General features: G+C 42.5%; 1 protein-coding gene across 1 annotated transcript in view; it reads left to right on the forward strand.

Annotated features, from left to right (window-relative positions):
- The window catches only part of LOC311009359 (mitogen-activated protein kinase kinase kinase 11), a 44,320-nt gene that overhangs the window by 13,619 nt on the left and 11,596 nt on the right, over positions 1-19,105 (forward strand). Inside the window, exons 2-7 of the mRNA XM_084003481.1 lie at positions 6,660-6,840; positions 10,731-10,879; positions 11,944-12,119; positions 12,674-12,926; positions 15,060-15,176; positions 18,927-19,098. Of these exons, the coding sequence (XP_083859607.1) occupies positions 6,660-6,840; positions 10,731-10,879; positions 11,944-12,119; positions 12,674-12,926; positions 15,060-15,176; positions 18,927-19,098 (1,048 nt within the window). The remainder of the gene's footprint in view (positions 1-6,659; positions 6,841-10,730; positions 10,880-11,943; positions 12,120-12,673; positions 12,927-15,059; positions 15,177-18,926; positions 19,099-19,105) is intronic.

Genomic DNA, 19,105 nt, shown 5'->3' on the forward strand with positions numbered 1-19,105 from the left:
TTTAAAAGGGTATTACACAACTTTTAAAACAGCCCTGATACAGACATGCAAAAATCCCTGACACTACTGTTCTTATGGGCTAACTGTTGCGTAGAGTCAGTCCCAGCACCAGACTCAGGCCGCTGCTGGTAGGAGTCACATCTACTACTGACACACTCTTGTTTCTCAACAACAAACAATACCAAACAGAGTCCCGTTGCCATGGAGATCTGTCACGGTGTTTTTGTGGCGACATTGTTGGTTTCGCCTCAGGAAGGAGTTCTGTCCGGGCAAGACTGATCTAGTCTTGATATATCAAGAGTCACTGACTATTCCTGTTCTGTTCGCCGCTTTTGTGAACGCACCTCCTCAAAATGTGATCCCAGCTGAGAGATACCAGAGGATGCAGATAAGAAATCCTCTGTCTCTGGATTGGATCAGCCCATTGTTATTTATATAAATCCAAGTTTATTTATTTTATCTTCAATGTTTCATTCTTTTTCCTTAAATCCTGATGTCAAGCGTACACTGCTCATATGCAAAAAGGCTGTTTATGTTGGTGCTTTTTCTATCACTTTCTACAGCAGGGAGTTGAGTAGAGTTATTACCCTCCACAGTTCACTGAATTTATCCTCTCCAGACCTCTACTTAAAACTTCTGAAACTTTTCAGTACATTTTTGAAGATGTCAGCAGCAGACTTAACGCTATGTGGGTCAGTGGCTGATTTGGACACAGTTGTGTTGCCACATAACATCCAGTAAGCAGCTGACTAATGCGGCGGTTGTCGCCGGTGTGATGGTGGCAGTAAGAGGAGGGAGGCTGAACTGTGGATGCACTCGCTCAGGAAGTGGAAGAAGAATGTGGTGTGTGTTCGTGCTGACACTGCTAAAATGCCTTTGTTACTGGTGTGAATACGCATGTTCATTTCGATGTTTGGTTGCGTGAGTAGTACATATGTGAGTGTTGTGGCCTCGTGTGTGCATGCATGAGTGGGTGTGCAGGTAGGCTATATCCGTCCCGTAAGTGCAGAGACCGTTACATGCATTAGTTATGTATGGTGTGTGTGTGTGTGTTATGAAACTATCAGAACCTTACAGTAAATCTGTCTGTGTGTGTGTGTGTTTTTGTATGAGGTTTCAGCAGATTTTCTCCAAGATATAGTTACTTCCTGCAACAAGTTGTCATTTTGCATTTCTCTTTAATAAGAATTAAACAAGACCCATGTTAATTAGTAGTTTTTAAGGGTGTTGGTAGTCTGAATTTTGAACTTCAGACAGAGCCAAGCCTGCTGTTTTCCCCTTTTCCCAGTTTTTATGCTAAGCTAGGCTAATTATGTCCTGACATCTCACAGAAAGCAACGGAGTGTATTTAAACTATTCCTTAAAAATGTATTGAAAATTAGAGCTTTCCTTCTAACTAACAAACCGTCCCTCAAAAAAAACGTTTGACATTTGGAGATTTCTGCAAGAATTGCATTTTCTTTTGGCAATTGGAGGGTGAGCACTTCTGTTCTGGAATCTGCTCATAAACCCTGTTATTGTCAATCTACCTAGGAAAGCCATGCATCCTGTGAATGCCGTCTGTCTCTAGTTTGTGGTTGTAAAGTTTCATGAGGCTGTGATTATCCTCGAGGTCACAACGGGACATTTTGTGCAGTGATGTCAAATTTGAAAACATGGTCTCCCTATGTGAAAGGGTGAATACAAACGCAGTTCGGCTCATTGGATCGACAAGTCTGAAGCATATCGAATGTGTGCAAGACAGTTTAGGGACCCTAATATGCAGAAACATGTTTTAGAATAGGTGCAAATAACACATTTATACGGTATGCAAAACTGCATCATAGAGTGGACATATCTGTAAAGGAGGTCATGGGTACCATAGAAACCATTTACATTCCGATATCATGAGGTGAGAGGTCAAAGCACCCCTTTAAAAATGGCCATGCCAGTTAGTTTTTCCCTCGCCAAATTTGGAGCATTATTTAGCCGCCTTCCCGATAAGCTAGCGTTGCATGTTTGGACCAATATTTATTTAACCAATATCGTCACTCCAGCGTTAACATCTGAGCTTCTGGGATTTTTAAAAGGTTAAGGACGTGTGCGTCAGCTGCACTCTGAAGTGGTTAGCTAGGCTGTCGTCAATGTTATGGAGATGTCACTGTTGGTAATTCCAGATGGTTATGCGGTTATGTATTAGCTTGAAATTGGAAGAGCGCAGAAATGCCAGCGTAACGCCCCCCATTCTCAGGTCCTGTCGAGCTGTGGACAGAGCGAGGCCCGCTGCCTCCAGTCTGGCAAACTAAGCTAACCCCAGCTGTGTACTTAACGCTCAACAGATTGTTTTCAACCGTCTCATCTCATTATCATCTCTAAATTGGAAAATATGAAGAAGTACACCATGTTTGGCAAAGACACACTTCAAGCCACATTTAATCATCTAGTTCTTCACAATATGATTCCATTGAAAGATGTTATTGAATTGTCCCCTAGCACGCAACACATCCATACTGTACCCCCTGGGAAGTGTGTGTGTGTGTGTGTGTGTGTGTGTGTGTGTGTGTGTGTGTGTGTGTGTGTGTGTGTGTGTGTGTGTGTGTGTGTGTGTGTGTGTGTGTGTGTGTGTGTGTGTGTGTGTGTGTGTGTGTGTGTGTGTGTGTGTGTGTGTGCGCGCGCGCATGCAAGCGTTTCCTTGGTGTGCGTGTGAGTGCAAAGATTCTCATACTTTGCTTCTTGAGTGCAGCTAAAAAAAACTGAATTAATTGAGTGTGAGCATGCCCCGTGTTAAGTGTGTGTGTGTGTGTGTATGTGTGTGTGTGTGCGTGCCTATGTGCACTGAGTATTTTGTGTGTGCGTGCGAGCGACGTGTGAGTGCGCCATTTTCTCGGCCCATGGGCTGCCACTTTTAGCTCTCAATCATATGATAAGGATCGTCATTCGGCACCCTTCTCTGTCTCCGTCACCTCGGCTCTCTCTACCGCAGCACCGCCACCGCCCCCACCCCACACCGCCACCACGTCGTTGTCTGTCGGCGTCTGGAGCCACGTGACCCCTCTCAACCTCAGTTTCCTGAAATAGCACAGCTTACTGTGCACAACAAACAGCGAGCGCGAATGACAACATCGGCTCCTATCTTTACTTTTCTTTTAAGGAAGTGCACGGCAACCGGAGGCTAATTGGCCGATACCAATCGTCACTTCCTGGAAGTGGGGTCGCGGCGCAGCGATGGGGCGCCCTGGTGGAAATAGGGGGCGACTGACCGGGGCTTGTTTTTACCAGAGGCTGACTGGCAGGCGGACAAAAGGAGTGGAGTAAGGGATCAGGACCTGTTGAAGTAATTACCAGCACCCCCTTCAATACCAACACCACCATCGCCCCCTCCCCCTCCCTGAGGGCCTGTGGCATTGACAGAAACAATGACTCAGCCATAGAATGAACAGAAATTGATTTTCTGCAAAAAGGTTAAATGAGCAGGCACTTTTTTTTCCTGACTGTAGAGGTTGTTTTTGTTTTGGCCACGGGCTACTTTTGCTACTTTGTTGTTTGTGCCTTCTTCTTGAGGCAGAAGGCAATGTGAAAGTTTGTGATGGACATACATCGACCCCCACCCCTCCACCATAAAAAAAAAACAAAAAAAAAACAAGTCAAAGCCTCCATTTTTGTCTGTCTTTGTCTCTGAGATGAAGACAGGTGCAGAGTGGACAGAGTCACATATGCCGTTTCTGTGGATGTCCGTATCGTATGTGTGGTTTTCGAGCAGAACTTCAATAATAGTTGCGCAACAACATTATGAAAGAACCAAGTCTCCCATCTCCTTCAGCGTTTATACACACACACACACACACACACACACACACACACACACACACACACACACACACACACACACACACACACACACACACACACACACACACAACCTCTTGTGATGCATTCCTTTGTGACGTCAAACTCACTGCCTCTGGGCTACGAGTCACAGCACAGGATGTCTGAGAACGAGAGAGACAAAGACATAGACGACAAAGCGAGAATCATTCGTATGTGTCGAAAAAGATCCATATTTGTGTGGCTAACAAAAAAAAGAAGAAGAGACTCGAGAAAATAGATTTTTCAGCGACGTACGCAGTTAGAAGTAGAAGAGTGCCGAGCGCCAGAAAGTCAGAAAGTGACTGCAAATAGCAGGAGTCTTACTTCCCTATAATAAGTCAAATTCTTTGCTGCTTCTCCTCCCTGCGTTTGATGGCTGGCCTTGCCCTGAGCGATGCCCTGCCTGCCAACAAAGGGGAAGAGAGGCATGGCTGCCGATCATACCGAGACATGTGATACAGAGTCACACCGCAGCAACCGACGTCCTCGGCATTATATTCTATTTTCATAGAAACAAAGCCTTCCAACGCTGCGTGGTTGCATAACGCTGGCTGGTTACCAAAATGTGTTTACTTATAGGGTTATTCCATTTTACAGTGTATACTTTTCTCATTTTGGATTTCGGCATTTGCGTCTATGTTTAGAGAACTATTCTTAAATATCAGTCATCCATATCTGGTCGATGCATGGTGCTGCTGCCGTCAGGGTTGTCCCTCCCTATCAATAAGGCATAATCAGTTATGAATCTGTTTATCAGTCCCAGCAAGCATGGTAAGGTCAAAAGGTTCCTAGATATCTAGATTAAACTGTGCTATAAGGTCTAGAATGTAGGCTACATATACTGTGTACTCCATCCGATTGGCAGTAGAACCTGCAAGACATTCATATACGGTAATTTAATCTAGATCATAAGATCTCCCTCATGATAAACGCAATTCACCCCGCTCCACTTGTTGTTGGAGTTTTTCTCTACGAATGTAAATGTCTAAAACAGTCCGTTTACAACCAGACGAAGCACAATTTTAACCAGATCTGCGTTGACGGGGGGTCATGTGATTTGCAGCGGTTTGACCAACAGATTTGGGAACTTCAGACTGCTTCTGCAACTGTGCATCCTGGCTTTTTTATTCTTCTCTCCGGTTGGGACGCTGTGGTTGACTGTGAGCTTCTGTGATCAGAGCCCGTGATGTGGTTGTGGGTAGTTTTCCATACAGCCGGGCAGCGAGATGAGAGATGGTAACCTCTGTCATATGTTGGAGGTTTGAGTATCGTGCAACAAGTATCAGTCATCTAATCTGTTCACTGTAGACCTGCCAGGACCCCCCATACAGCTCTAAATATCATATTCATTTATTCACGTTGGAATCTTCCCTTATTATAACCTATTTAGCTATGTTTCAATATATTTATTATTAATAGTATTATTATGATGTATTCATAATTATTATTTTTTAATTTACACATGTGCCATATTTAAAAATTTCCAATAAAACACTACAGTTTAGATTGCTGTACCCGTAGAAATATAAATACTGGTTTGGACAAAAATAAATAAAAGGTCTGAAGCATTTAAAGATCCGAAAATTCACTTTTAGTTCAATGTTTGTTTGTCTTTCTGGTGTTGTGACATACGCTGTGTTTTGATTCATGTGAAACTATGCCAGCATTTTGGTTTGAAAGACTCTCAGAAGCACACAAACCCTCTAGTTTCTCAGTCATGAACGAGTTTGAATGCAAATCAGCCAATAGCTGCAGGACTTGAGAAAACTTAAATTGTCTTTCTGTGTCTGTAAGAAGTAGCAGACCATAGTCATGGATGTTTTCATGCAGACAAAACCCCTGACAGACTAAACCGTTATTGATCCAATTAACTCCGAGCACATACAGGCTTTGTTCACTTCAACTGCATTATTGCAGTTTTCATTAAGCCAAAGTGAAGACACTCAGCAGAGCGAGGTTTGCCGCTGTTGTTTTCGAACAGAAAATATGATAATCAGTGCTGCAACTTTTTATTTTAAAGGAAAAATGTTGGGACAACACTTGTCATGAAAAGGCCGTTATTAAATAAAGTGTCATTATGGAAATTTATATTATGAACTAAAAGTCGACATGAAATAAATGTAAAATAAGAAAACGCTTATAGAACTGTTAATTATATATATAATACAGAATTTTGAACGGTTGGTATTTTATATATTTCATACAATTAATTAATATGCTTATTTATGACAATGTCCTTTTTTAATTTGACATTGAACTTATTCCTGTATCTGCTTCACAATAAAAGCCCTCTAGTTCTTCTAGCGGTAGGAAGCTTTTAATCTGAAGCGATAAGTGTTCCTTACGTATTGCGCAACACGGCGATCACAGCACAAACGTGAACTCTGAACATTTGTTTTGAAGACGATACTTTGTCTCTTTCTGCCCATGTGGCCTGCATGATGTTCACCATGGTGATGCAGCTCAGTTTGTGCTCTCCCTGCTGCCAGACATGCATGTGACCTCGGCCTGGCATGCCCGCTAAACCATGCTATAAACCAAGCCAGGACAATTAATGATTTGTTTAAGCTGCCAATCGCCTAATGATAATTTATGTATTCGTCACATACAACTCTATCAAAGCAGAGGATATGTGGAAATGTGTGAGTCACGGACAGTTTGGATCGCAGTGGCATAAAAACAATAGGAAGTGAAAAAATGTGCGTACTGAAGAAAGACTAGGCAAAAATAAAAACTGTCTTCGCATTTCATTTTCAGCACTCGACATATGGTTTGAAAACCTTGCTAAGTCTTTCCCTCCTTCCTTCCTCCAGTCCTCCTGGCTCAGCCCATAGAGAATGAATGCATGGAGGGTCTGACGCTGAAGATCACAGACTTCGGCCTGGCGAGAGAATGGCACAAGACCACCAAGATGAGCACCGCCGGCACCTACGCCTGGATGGCCCCCGAGGTCATCAAGTCCTCCACCTTCTCCAAGGGCAGCGACGTCTGGAGGTGAGTTCCTGTGTGTGCATGACGTCTCTGAAACCTGGTTCAGGAATCTTAGGTTTGCCTTTGATGGTTTCATGCTATCACAACACCTTAAAGGAATGGTTTGAAACGTTGGGAAGTATGATTATTTGCTTTCTTATTGAGTTACATGAAAATACACCATGTCTAGGACGCTTCACAACATCCCGCCAGAAAGTGGAGCCTGCTAGATTGATTATCTTTGCCCTCTAGGAGCAAAGAGTAATTTCCACGCAAAACTGTAAACAATGGCGAAGTGAAAGAGGAACGACGTTGGTGCTGTGAGGTGGAATTGTGAAATGGAGGAAACGTTGATGTTACTATGGCAACAACAGAACTGCCACTGTGATTTTTTCCTCAAGGGATTATCACGACAGAGTTAAGAAAGTCAAAAAGCCTCCAGAGTAATGTCAGTTGGGATGACATCACACGCGGTGAAAGAGGCCGATGTGTAGTCTCTCATCTTTCGGCCCAGTCAGGAAAGACTTTATGACTATATAACAGACTGTATGTATATGTATATGTATGTATATATATATATATATATATATATATATATATATGTATATATATATATGTATATATATGTATATATATATATGTATATAAATATATATATATATATATATATATATATATATATGTATATATATATATGTATATATATGTATATATATATATGTATATAAATATATATATGTATATATATGTATATAAATATATAAGTGGACGTATTGTGACACACATTTATTGACGCTTTGAATTTTTGGCAGTTTGGCCGTCGCCATCTTGGAATTTTTGGAACTTGTAATCTCACTCTTTCCTCAGGAGGCGATAGTGAGTCAATTTGGCGTCCAGTCTCTTCTTGGTCCAACGTGAGAGGACGATGAAGTTGAGCTGGTTGTATTATTGGCGTACTCCTGCGAGTAAAAAGCATTGCTGTGATTCAGTCTGTATGATCATAGATGCAAGAATACAAATGTGTGTACTGTTGAAACATAATATGGAGTGTTGTTTGTATGGGGCCGTGCCTAAATCTGCAGGACAAGAGCAACCAGAGTGTCTGTAGTAATGATCAGCAGGCTGGCGGACCGGCTGCAGGCGTCTGGCAGAAATAGAGGGGACAGGGTGAAAGTGCAGAGAGGTGATGGTGGGAGACAGAGTGATGACGAGAATGATGGACTGCAGCAAGACCGCCGTGGCCATGTGATGGCGTCTCTCTTCAAAGAGCTGCTCTGTGCTTTGTTGTGGGACATCTGTACTGCACACTGTCCCATTGTCTCCAGTATAGACAGAGGAGGAGGCCACACACCAGAACCTAACCGCGAGGCCTTTATCTGGGAATAGCTGTGTGTGTGTGTGTGTGTGTGTGTGTGTGTGTGTGTGTGTGTGTGTGTGTGTGTGTGTGTGTGTGTGTGTGTGTGTGTGTGTGTGTGTGTGTGTGGTGTGTGGTGTGTGGTGTGTGGTGTGTGTGTGTGTGTGTGTGTGTGTGTGTGTGTGTGTGTGTGTGTGTATGTGTGATTGGGAGAAGAGGGGGATTCATGATGGCTTTTAAAGTGCTGCGTATGAATTTGCATTTAGGATGAGGCTGTTTTTGCTCAGCAATAGGGACGGAGATAAACTATTTATGAAAGCAATAATACACTTTCATGGTTTCGCTGCATTGTGGTTATAGCAGTTCCTCTCATATGCTGTGGTTTAATTTTAATCCAGTGGATTTTGATTTTTTAATCCATTCTTAAATGGTTCTTTGCAGCGCCACACAGAGCCTATGTGAAACCAATTGAACAGGGAGTTACAGAGAACCCTTTTTGGAAACGTCCTTGAGAACTTCAAAAAAGATCCTACAGTGGAAGCTACTTTTCTGGTACTTTTACAGAACCCTATTTAGTTTGTTCTGTGGCTTCTCTAATGGGTTCAGTGTCATCTCACTATCTGAAACACACATCCCCTCAGTTTCCATCTCCCCGTCTATCAACAACAAACCCACGCACTCATTTTCACAGCAATCACAGCACAATCTGGAAAACGGCAAAAAGAAATGAGCAAGTAGCAGGCGGGCAGGCAGCCCTGCTCTGGAAATGAAGGGTAATCTTTGTTCTACTATTCTTTCTCATCTGTCCACGGCCCGCTCGTCTCCAAAGCCGCCACGAGAAGACGGCGACTGCCTCGTGGAGCAGCCTTTCTGCTCACAGTCGCAGTGTGTGGAAGTTGTAATTAAAGAACTAAATAAAAAAAGGCTGCGGCCTGCGCTCTCCACTTAGCCAGCCTCCACAGTGTGTTCAGTCAGGTCCGGGCGAGGGCTAATTGACAGTGTGCGAGATCCAAGTCCTGCGCCACGCTTCATCTTCTTAGGACACAGGGCTGCTCCCATTGTGTGGGCTCCAAAGGCCTGTGTGCGTTTGTGTGCGTTTGTGTATTTGTGTTTGTACGGGTGTTGCATGCATGAGTTCCCATTGCTTTGCAAGCACACGTTTCACTGAAAATTTTCCACTCCACAAATGTGTCTTAGTTGTGTCGGTTTCATGGTGAGGACTGTGTGAGGTATACTGCGATGTACAGTTCAGACCAGGTGTTACCTTCTATATATGCCATATATATATATATATATATATATATATATATATATATATATATATACACACACATATATATATGTTTATATATTAGAGCCCGACCGATTTATCGGCGGCCGATATTATTGGCCGATATTAGGCATTTTCCAAACTATCGGCATTTATAATGGCCGATAAATTAATATTTTAAGAATAAAATAAAAACGGACGAAACACCCTTATGAAACTTAACAGAATTTGTCTCCAGTCTTGTTCAAAGTTATATTTATGAAGCTTACCAAGTCTTTAAATACTGGTAACTTTGTGTTTGGTTGTTGTTGTTATTGTGTTTTTGTTCAAAGTACATTTTATTTATCAGAACTTTAATATATTTTGATGTTCCTCTGTTCCGTTTTAGCAATAAAATCAACAGGTTTATTTTTAAACTGCATTATTATATTATTTTAGTGAAGACTCATAAATAACTACAAATAACTAATGTTAGGGAAATCTGTTAATGTTTTGTTACGCGTTTCTGGAAAAAAAAATATCGGCCAATATATCGGAATATCAGATATTGAAATCAACAAAAATTTGTATCGGTATCGGCCTTCAAACTCCTTTATCGGTCAAGCTCTAGTGTGTGTATATATATAAAATTCTCATTTTGCTATGAAACTCTATTCTACAAATTGATCTGTAGGCATGAGACAAATATATTGTATCAGATTTGGCAGATTGTATGTATTGCCAAAAAAACAACAACATATTACTAGATTGGTCAAGTTCTAATTTAGATTTATAACATAATGTATAGTTTTTATTTAATTGATATATATATATATTAGTATGTTTTATTCATCAGTATTGTTTAATATTGACTACACTGGGATTATCTCATAATTCTACAAACAAAAACTTCTGCTACATAACCTGAAAATGCTTTCATCAAAAATGTCAAAAATGTCAACATGTGGTATTTGTAAGATGATCATGGTGCCTTTTAACTTCCTGTACTGCTTCCCAGGTATCGTCAATACTACTTGCTGAATATTTTTACTCTGACGCAGCTGCAGGTGGCATCGAGTTTTTGTAAACATATTATGAATATAATTAATTATGATTATCACATAGCAGTGGCCTAGTTAAACAGTGAAATTAAGATGCTTGCTGTGTGCATTAATGCTGCAGTGGGCTGATTTAATATTATATAACAATATGTTTAACATGCTGCTCTGCTGAATGTGCTGTAAAAACCCTGCGTGTTCCAGGATATATGCTGTGTCTGATTTTGCCTTGTGGCCTGTTTCCCCCCTCCAGCTATGGTGTTCTGCTGTGGGAGCTGCTAACAGGCGAGGCTCCCTACAAAGGGATTGATGGACTGGCCGTCGCCTACGGAGTGGCTGTCAACAAGCTCACCCTGCCCATCCCCTCCACGTGCCCCGAATCCTTCGCTCAGCTCATGTCAGGTGGGACACATGTTTGCAGCTGTAATCGAATGCCCTCGCTGCACTGTTTAGGCGCCGACTCTCAGTTCAGCGCGGTGGGAGTACTCTTGCGTGAGATCAAATTGGTGTCCCTGGCACGCTCTCTCTCCATTTCCCCAAAGCTGGGTTGAAATTGAGAAAGCATATTGCTGTATGTTGTTAATAACGTGGCCTCCGAGAGGAAGTGTTTTGCGCTGGAACCACCTTGTGCAATATCTCTGTGACCATTTAGGTTCTTCCTTTGTTCAGCGACAAGATGAAGAGAAATGCCAACCAGCTTTTTAACACTGCTACCACCAGCCTACCAGAAAGAACACATAACATTCTTTGTACTTGGCCTTTCTCCTGATGTCTGCTTGTCCTTTATGTTTTTTTTAAATTTGTAATAAAGAGATCAGAGCACAAAAGCACCAATAGCCACCTCAGAGGATTAATTAATTATCGGATTGGTTTTTGATCTGCTTGTAATACAGCAAATTATGCAATACTCCCCACAGCAAGTTAATTAAGCGTAACACTTTGTATAAGTGAACGGCTTGATTCTAGATTGTTCTAGATCACACAAGTGCATGAAACATGTGTAAATAAAAAGTAGAAGGGGTTGCAGGACATGATGTGTAATGAGTGCATCGTAGAAAAACAACTTGATTTTAAGTCTTGAACACCTTTTAATCGGTTGATCAAGTTTGCCTACCCCCCCCCCCCCATGTAAATCAGTATGTCTTTGGCAAATTTACTTCCCTTTTTTGGGGCATCTCGATTCAAGAAAACGCTAGAAAGAAGTGAAACTGCTGGAAACCAGTGAATTAGGTTGACTTTGATGTCGGATGTTTTCCACTCATTTTAAGGAAGCGACTGAGTACCAGACTGAATTACCCTTTTATTTTTTTCCCCCAACTTGATCTTGCTTCATATATATGTTGCTCTGCTTTGCTCCACTGCTTCATTATTTCTGTTATTGCATGCTTTAGACGGTGTAGCTGTCGTTGTAATGAATCTGTGCTGCAGTATGGACCCTGGTGTCTGACTGTGTCTATCTGCGACAGAGTGCTGGGACCAGGACCCCCACCGCAGACCCAACTTCAGCTCCATCCTGACCCAGCTGATGGCCCTGGAGCAGCAGGTGAAGGAAGAGATGCCGCAGGAGTCCTTCCACTCCCTGCAGGAGGACTGGAAACTGGAGATCCAGGACATGTTCGATGAACTCCGCGCTAAAGAGAAGGTGAAGGACTGTCAGTGTGTGTTTCTGTGAAGTAACCATTGGTGTCCCTCTTTTTATCAGTCCATCCATCCACACATCCCCAAAATAACATATAGTTAATATGAGGATTAGGCTGGTGTTCTGTCCATCTGAGCATTTATGTATCAATTCAACAAATACAACAGTTGGAACAAAGATCATACTTTAATTAAAAGATAAATCCAAATGCTATATTGTAAATAGATCTAAATAGCAGCTATTCTTACCACCCTTTCTTTATATTATTGATGGAGATGGAGTATTTTATTAACATTTGTGTAATATTTGTTGAAATTCTAATTTCATCTCAGCAGCAATGAATAAACCAAATACTTGAGGTTTTTTTTTAAACTTGAGATAAAACTCTAATCTGCAGAATGTCAACTAAAATATAAAATTGTCAAGTTGTGAGTCATCTTGGATAATTCTCACCTTCAGCAGCTCATTTCAAACTGCAGACCTCAGTCACACGTGTCTTGGACCTATTAAAACACCTCCTCATCTCTTTTATCCACTCGTCCTTCCTCCTCCATCAGGAGCTGCGATGCCGTGAGGAGGAGCTGAAGCGAGCAGCCCTGGAGCAGAAGTCCCACGAAGAGTTCCTGCGGCAGCGCGAGCAGCAGCTGGCCCAGTGGGAGCAGGACGTGTTCGAGCGCGAGCTCAGCCTCCTCATCCTCCACCTGAACCAGAACCAGAACCAGGAGAAACCCAACGTCAAGAAGAGGAAGGGCACCTTCAAGAAGCACAAGCTCAAGTGCAAGAATGGCGAGAAAATCAGCATGCCCCAAGGTGTGTGTGTGTGTGTGTTTACTGTGTTTGTGTTTGTTTGAAATGTATTTTTGAGCTGTTCTGTCACAAATCCAGCCAGTAGCTGGATTGTGTCAGCCAACGGTCTTCACGAGAAATTCCATTTCAAGGGCCATTACTGGCTCAGTCTCAAGAAGTGACAAAAACAACAACAGGCCAAAAGAAATAATACAAGAGAGCGCAGAGGAGGAAGTGAGGGAAAGAGCTTTCTGGTGCAACTCTAATCCTGTGGCTCGGCTTGAAAGCTCCTATCAGGACAGGGCTCATGTAGGTCTCATGTCGGCTGCAGATGGCCGCTGGTTTCTGTTGTCATGCGATACATTTGAGGTTGTTTCCTTGTACGACCCCTGCTCAGAATGTTCCCCTTCCCTGGAACTAATTTCAGACCATCATTAGACACAAACGTAGCTGAAGCTTTGATCCTGTGTAAGGTGGATCGCAGGTCTGATGTTTCCACTGACCGACACTTTGATCCTCGTGCATCCTCTACGATCATAAAGACACGACCCACTGCAGTTCACGTCCAGTCTCAATGCGTGTGTGAGTGTATTTTAGGCTGAGCAAGCATGCGTAAATACATTGTGTGTGTGTGTGTGTGTGTGTGTGTGTGTGTGTGTGTGTGTGTGTGTGTGTGTGTGTGTGTGTGTGTGTGTGTGTGTGTGTGTGTGTGTGTGTGTGTGTGTGTGTGTGTGTGTGTGTGTGTGTGTGTGTGTGTGTGTGTTGTGGTTAGTCCTTTCCCAGCAGCAGCAGGGCGGTGATGTGGTGGTGGGGGGGGTTGATGAGAGGGGAGAGTGAGCCAACCACGCCTTGTTACTTCCTGTCTATGGACACACTGCTGGCTGGCCTCTCTCTGCTTTCTCACTCTCACTCCTCGCTCTCTGTCTCTCTTTCTTTTTAGGTATCCCTCCCTCCCTCCTCACCCCCTCTCCCCTCCAGCTCCCTAGTCTGTGTTTTCATTCCTCCTCTTTCCACCCTGTCCAATAACACGTATATTATGCTTCATCCCATATATACGAATACGATCATGCTAATTCAGGATTTAAAGGTTTTATTTATCACATGCACAAACAGAATGTCTGATGCAGTGTGGCGTACTTAAAGCTGCACTAAAAGAGTAATAGAGGCTTTGCAGTTGCATCACAAAACGGGCTTCATCAAGGTTGTATCGTGGTTAAATATACAGAGATGGGCAATGGATGCTTTTACAGCCATCCAGAGGAGTTAGCAAGCTTTAAACGTTGAATTCAAACTGTAAACAGCATCAAAATGTCTGGTTGTTGTATATTCGGTCGTCCGTCGTACTTCCATTGCCAAACTGTGTGCGCACACTGGCTATACTTTAAGTAAAGGTGAACATTATTGGAAAGGAAATGTCTTTTAATCACTTTTAAACACTACGTACGTGGCTTCAGGCAGCTCAGTTAGCATGAAAACATCGCCTTCTGCAAGCTAGCTAGCAAGCAACACATTCACCTGTTAACTAGTAGGCACCAGGTGGTAGCTAGTAGCTAGTAGTGCTATGAGCAAATGTGTAAATAGCACTTATTTTATGACTTTAATTTAATTCACAGCCTCGGGTTAATAATTCATGCAATTGATTTCCATGTCAAACCATGTCATTAATTCATATCTCTCTATCTCATTTGTATAATGTGTCGGTGCCCTCTTGACACTCTGCATTTAATAATCTTTAGATTTTTGCCATTAAAAACAGCATTGAATCATCTTTCATATCCTTTAAATGGAAGTCAATAAGTAATTTAAAAACATCATTTAGGCATTCAAAGGCACAGACCCTTTATTGCAAGGGAAGATATGAAGAAATCCAACGGTACAAAATACGTTTTGAGGTGAGAAAATTGATTTATTGGGAGCAATTCAAGGTAATTGTTCGTAATTTGACGGCACGCATTACTACTTTAATTAAAAATTGATTTGATAAAATGTCACCCCTGATACCCAGCAAGCTCATTATTGTGTGCTTGGTCCTATTTGCTGCTACATGCTACTGCTATTATGTATTTGTCAGGGTTGAAATCTTAACATTTCTATACAACAACAACATTTGTGTGTGTTTTGGTGGTCTAACATCTGTCGTATGTGTTTGTGTTGCAGATTTCATCCATAAGATCACGGTGCAGGCTTCCCCGGGCCTGGAGAAGAGGAGGAACTCTCCTGATTTGGGTTCGGGCTCCTCGCCCTCCTTCGGCCCACGTTTCCGTGCGATCCAGCGTGAGTGCAGTGATTTCTTGCCCCGTTAACACACAGGTGCACATGTTCCTTTGTGCTTCCAGAGACTTTCAGTGAACCAGAGAATGTGGGATTTTGGCCTTCTTGCGTGCACACAGAGACTCTGTTGCAACATTACTTTCCTTTCATGTGCTCTCAACCACCCACTCGTCCTTTTTGTCTTCCCATGATTCCCTGTGCCCCCCCTCTCCCCCTCCCTGCGTTACTGCTCTCTCTCTCACACACACCCTTTTCCTTTTTCCACTGTCCAAATATTATCTGACTTCCTCCCAGCGGCTCAGCACTTCTCAGCAGCTTTCTTTTTTTTTCCACTGCAGCCCTCCGCTGCTCCCTCCTGTCTGCAGTTTCCTCGCTGCTGCAGCGGGGGGAGCCATTGAGCTGTATTTTCCAGGCCGAAAGAGCCCACGGTTTTATATGCATGTAGTGGCTACAGTGCGGTTTACTGAATTAAAAATAAGCAGGGAGGAATGCACTGCTCCAGTAGAAGGGGTTGAGAAGGGTTGCAGCAGTGGCAGAGATTTACAATACTCTTCTGCTTGTCATGCTCCGAGACAAACGCCCCGAGATCGTTTCCCCTTTGGAGGGAAATAGTAGCCAGCAGGTCACAGGGCGTCTTAACAAAACCTGAAGGGATATTTGTGGTGTAGCAACAGCCAGTGAAAGGGATGTTTTACCCAAGGGGGGTTGATAAAAGGACAAATTGCAGTAGAACATTTATTTGTAAAAGTGGTTAATAAACCTAAAACATCTGCCAGCTTCATTTATTCATCAAATAGAGGGCTGGTTTTCTTTACTTGGTAATGGCTTTCCTTAATGGCTATCACTAAGCCGTGAGTGTGTCTGCCATTAAAATGTGTTTAGTGGGTATTTATGCTTGCCCTCTCAGTCGCGAGCAGTGATTTATCGGCGGGGCCTCCCAAACGTATTTGTCTAGCGAAGTGCCACATTGATTTGCATCCGTCCACCGAGTTCTGTTCAACAGGATTTTTGTTTTGTTAATACGAGTGAGGGCAAAATGAAATCTACGGAACGATCGACTTAGAAGTATTTCATTGTGCCACTGAATTGGATAACAAGAAAATAAAACCGTCCCATATTTTTCAGGGACTTTTGAACTCTGCAATTGTAAAAATTAGCATTTTTAGCATGTCAGTAGGCTGAATCACATGTGTTGGCCGCATACAGATAGTGTTATCCTCATCTATTTTTTCTGTCTATGCTTGGCAGGATTGTTTTTGGTTCTTGTGCTTTTCTTTCTGTCCTAATTGTAATTTTTCGTTCCATTGCTTGAAGTATGTAATGGTCTACACTACAAAAAGGCTATCCTTTTTATCCAGTCAGTATATCAACAACCTTTCAATCACTGGGGTGGGATTTGGTACAGATATGCATTGTTCCCAGGGGATGAATCAAACAGTTGTTGATCCCCTGAATCGTTTTGTCGTGCCACCATCAGGTCAAAATCTCTGCTCAACATTCTAGCAAAGAGAAATATTTATGCTTTCTCCAGATGAATTGTAATTACCTAGCTGTTTTTTAATTGAGCTTCATCATCAGGTCAAAGTTACAATTTGATCTGTACTTTGATTTACAAACAAATTCCTGCAAACCTAATTACAAATGACAGCCAAGACTCAGTGTTAATGTTTTTAAAGCATTGATTTTTACTCGACCCTATACAAATTGTTTCATTTATTAGCAGTTATCAAATAACAACAAAGACTAAAGTTAATTGCCATGTTTAATCATTATTTAAGGACATTAATTTGAAAGGTTTGCCCACAGCCTCTAATGCCGCCCAACTAAACACCACACATACACTGCACACTCACTTAAACGTCATACCATCAACGTCTATCGGTCTGATGACGGATGGATTAAGATCCAGACTTCCTGCTTATTGTTTCAGTTTGATTAGCAACTTGGGAATGCTTTGGGTTTGGTAGGCGACGTGTATGACCGGGTTGTTTCACATGCAGCCCGTTTACAAGCTAATTTTAAAGCACCTAAAAGTGAAAGCATCATCAGATGATAGCTGCGAGTTCCCAGATGTCATTATGACCACCTCTTTTCCTCTCCACACAGTTCACCTGCATTCAACAAAAGCCTTAACGTGGCAAAAACTCTAATAGCATGGATGGATGATGAGAAAATGAGCCTTCTTCTCTCTTGATTTATTATCTCAGTAAACATTGTTAACATTAATTTATGGTCTCTATCTCTAGTTTCAAGTCTTCTTCAACACAGCATGATGATCATTTAGTACATTATGGTCCATTTAGAGTCAAATAGACCATAAAGCAGGGTAAACTTTAGGGCGGGGCTTCCTTGTGATTGACAGGTCGCTACCATGCTACCAATGCTAGTTAGCTACTAAGACGACTTCAACACTAAGCTGTAAAGTTGACCTTGACGTATGAAGCTAACTTTGTGAACAGCTTCACACCAGCCGCTTGTGTTCATCTGATCCACCCGTTGCTCCTCATCAGTCCAAATATGGTCACGTCCTTCACTGGTTGCAGAAATTCTACCTACCACTTTTGGCCTACTAACATTAGCATTTAGCTCAAAGCTGTGCTGTACAGCCTCACATAGCACTAGCCTAACTGTAGACTGTGTGTCGTTACCTACAGTATATAGCAGTAAATAAATGCCATCATCTGTAAAACAAAAGTAGCCTTTTTCATTCTCCATACACGTTCTTTCCCAATGAGGTGCGATATAAAGTCTGTCACATGCAAAGTAAATATAATCATTGGGCAGATGATGAGCAGAAGAGGAAATTGTGAAATTGTTATGAATATGAAATGTTTCATCAGTAACACATGATGAAACACACATTGCAAATAAAAATGTGAGGAGGAACGTGGTGGGAAAACCACAGTCCGATCTTGATGAAATTGCGATGGTGACACCATCAGCTGACCTCGGTGCTTGCTATGAAAACATTGTGTTGGAGAGCAGGAGGCACAGGGATCGAGCCAGGCCCCCAGCGGAGCAGACAGGCCAAAGGAAATATTACCACATGTCCATTCAGAGAGCATATTTACCTTTTCTCATTCCTGGGCCTGAAATGAAATGAAACGAATGAGAGAAACCACCGTAAATAAAGCCGTAGCTTTAAAGCTTTCTCCCTGGTGTTTGCAGTATATTCCCAGTCCCTGAAACCACTTTAGGCTCTAAACATGTCAGAAAGCTGCACACGGGTGTTTTTGAAGGATGTGATGGAGTCTGTATTTTGGGAGGTGTTGTGACAGTAAGCCCACCATGCTGTGTGCGAATAAACGTTCACACACTTTGTGTTAGCGGTGCAAGTTAGTTGGCAGTGAGAGTGGCGGGATGAGATGTGGTGCCAGCGTTTGAATGGCAGGTGGAAACGCACTCTGGACCTCCTCTCTTTTTGGCTTTGGCTCCTTCTTCTCACTCTTTCTAAACCACTTAGAAGTTTACCATCGAGACTCTATCCATATGATGATGTTCCATTAACACTTTTTTCAGAGTGAAACTGCAGGAATATGAGCAGGTGTGTTGAAGTTACATGAGTTCTAGCTGTAGCAGGAGTCAATTAAGGTCATAGCGGTGGAGATGATTGCAGGCCTGCGTCGATTTATTGGTGAAACCCGGCTTTTAAAAGTGAACACCTCATTAGGGTCCGGCTATGCAGTATGCATACTGATGACATGCACGCTGATATTATTTTTCTCTCTCCCTTTCCTCCTTTTTCCCCTGCAGTCAGTCCCAGTGACAACAGCAGGTCGTTTGGTCTGAGCCCGGTCTGGCCCCTAGAAGCCCCTTCTCATAAACAAGCCAATGGAGACCTGAGATTGGGCCCCCACTGGAGGCCCCAGAGCCCGAAAAGTCCCAAAAGCCCGAAAGTCTTGCGCCTAAGTCCCCAGGAAAGCAGGTACAGC

The sequence above is a fragment of the Eutrigla gurnardus genome (genome assembly GCF_963514095.1).
Source record: "Eutrigla gurnardus genome assembly, chromosome: 23".
In the NCBI taxonomy this organism is placed as follows: Eukaryota; Metazoa; Chordata; class Actinopteri; order Perciformes; family Triglidae; genus Eutrigla; species Eutrigla gurnardus.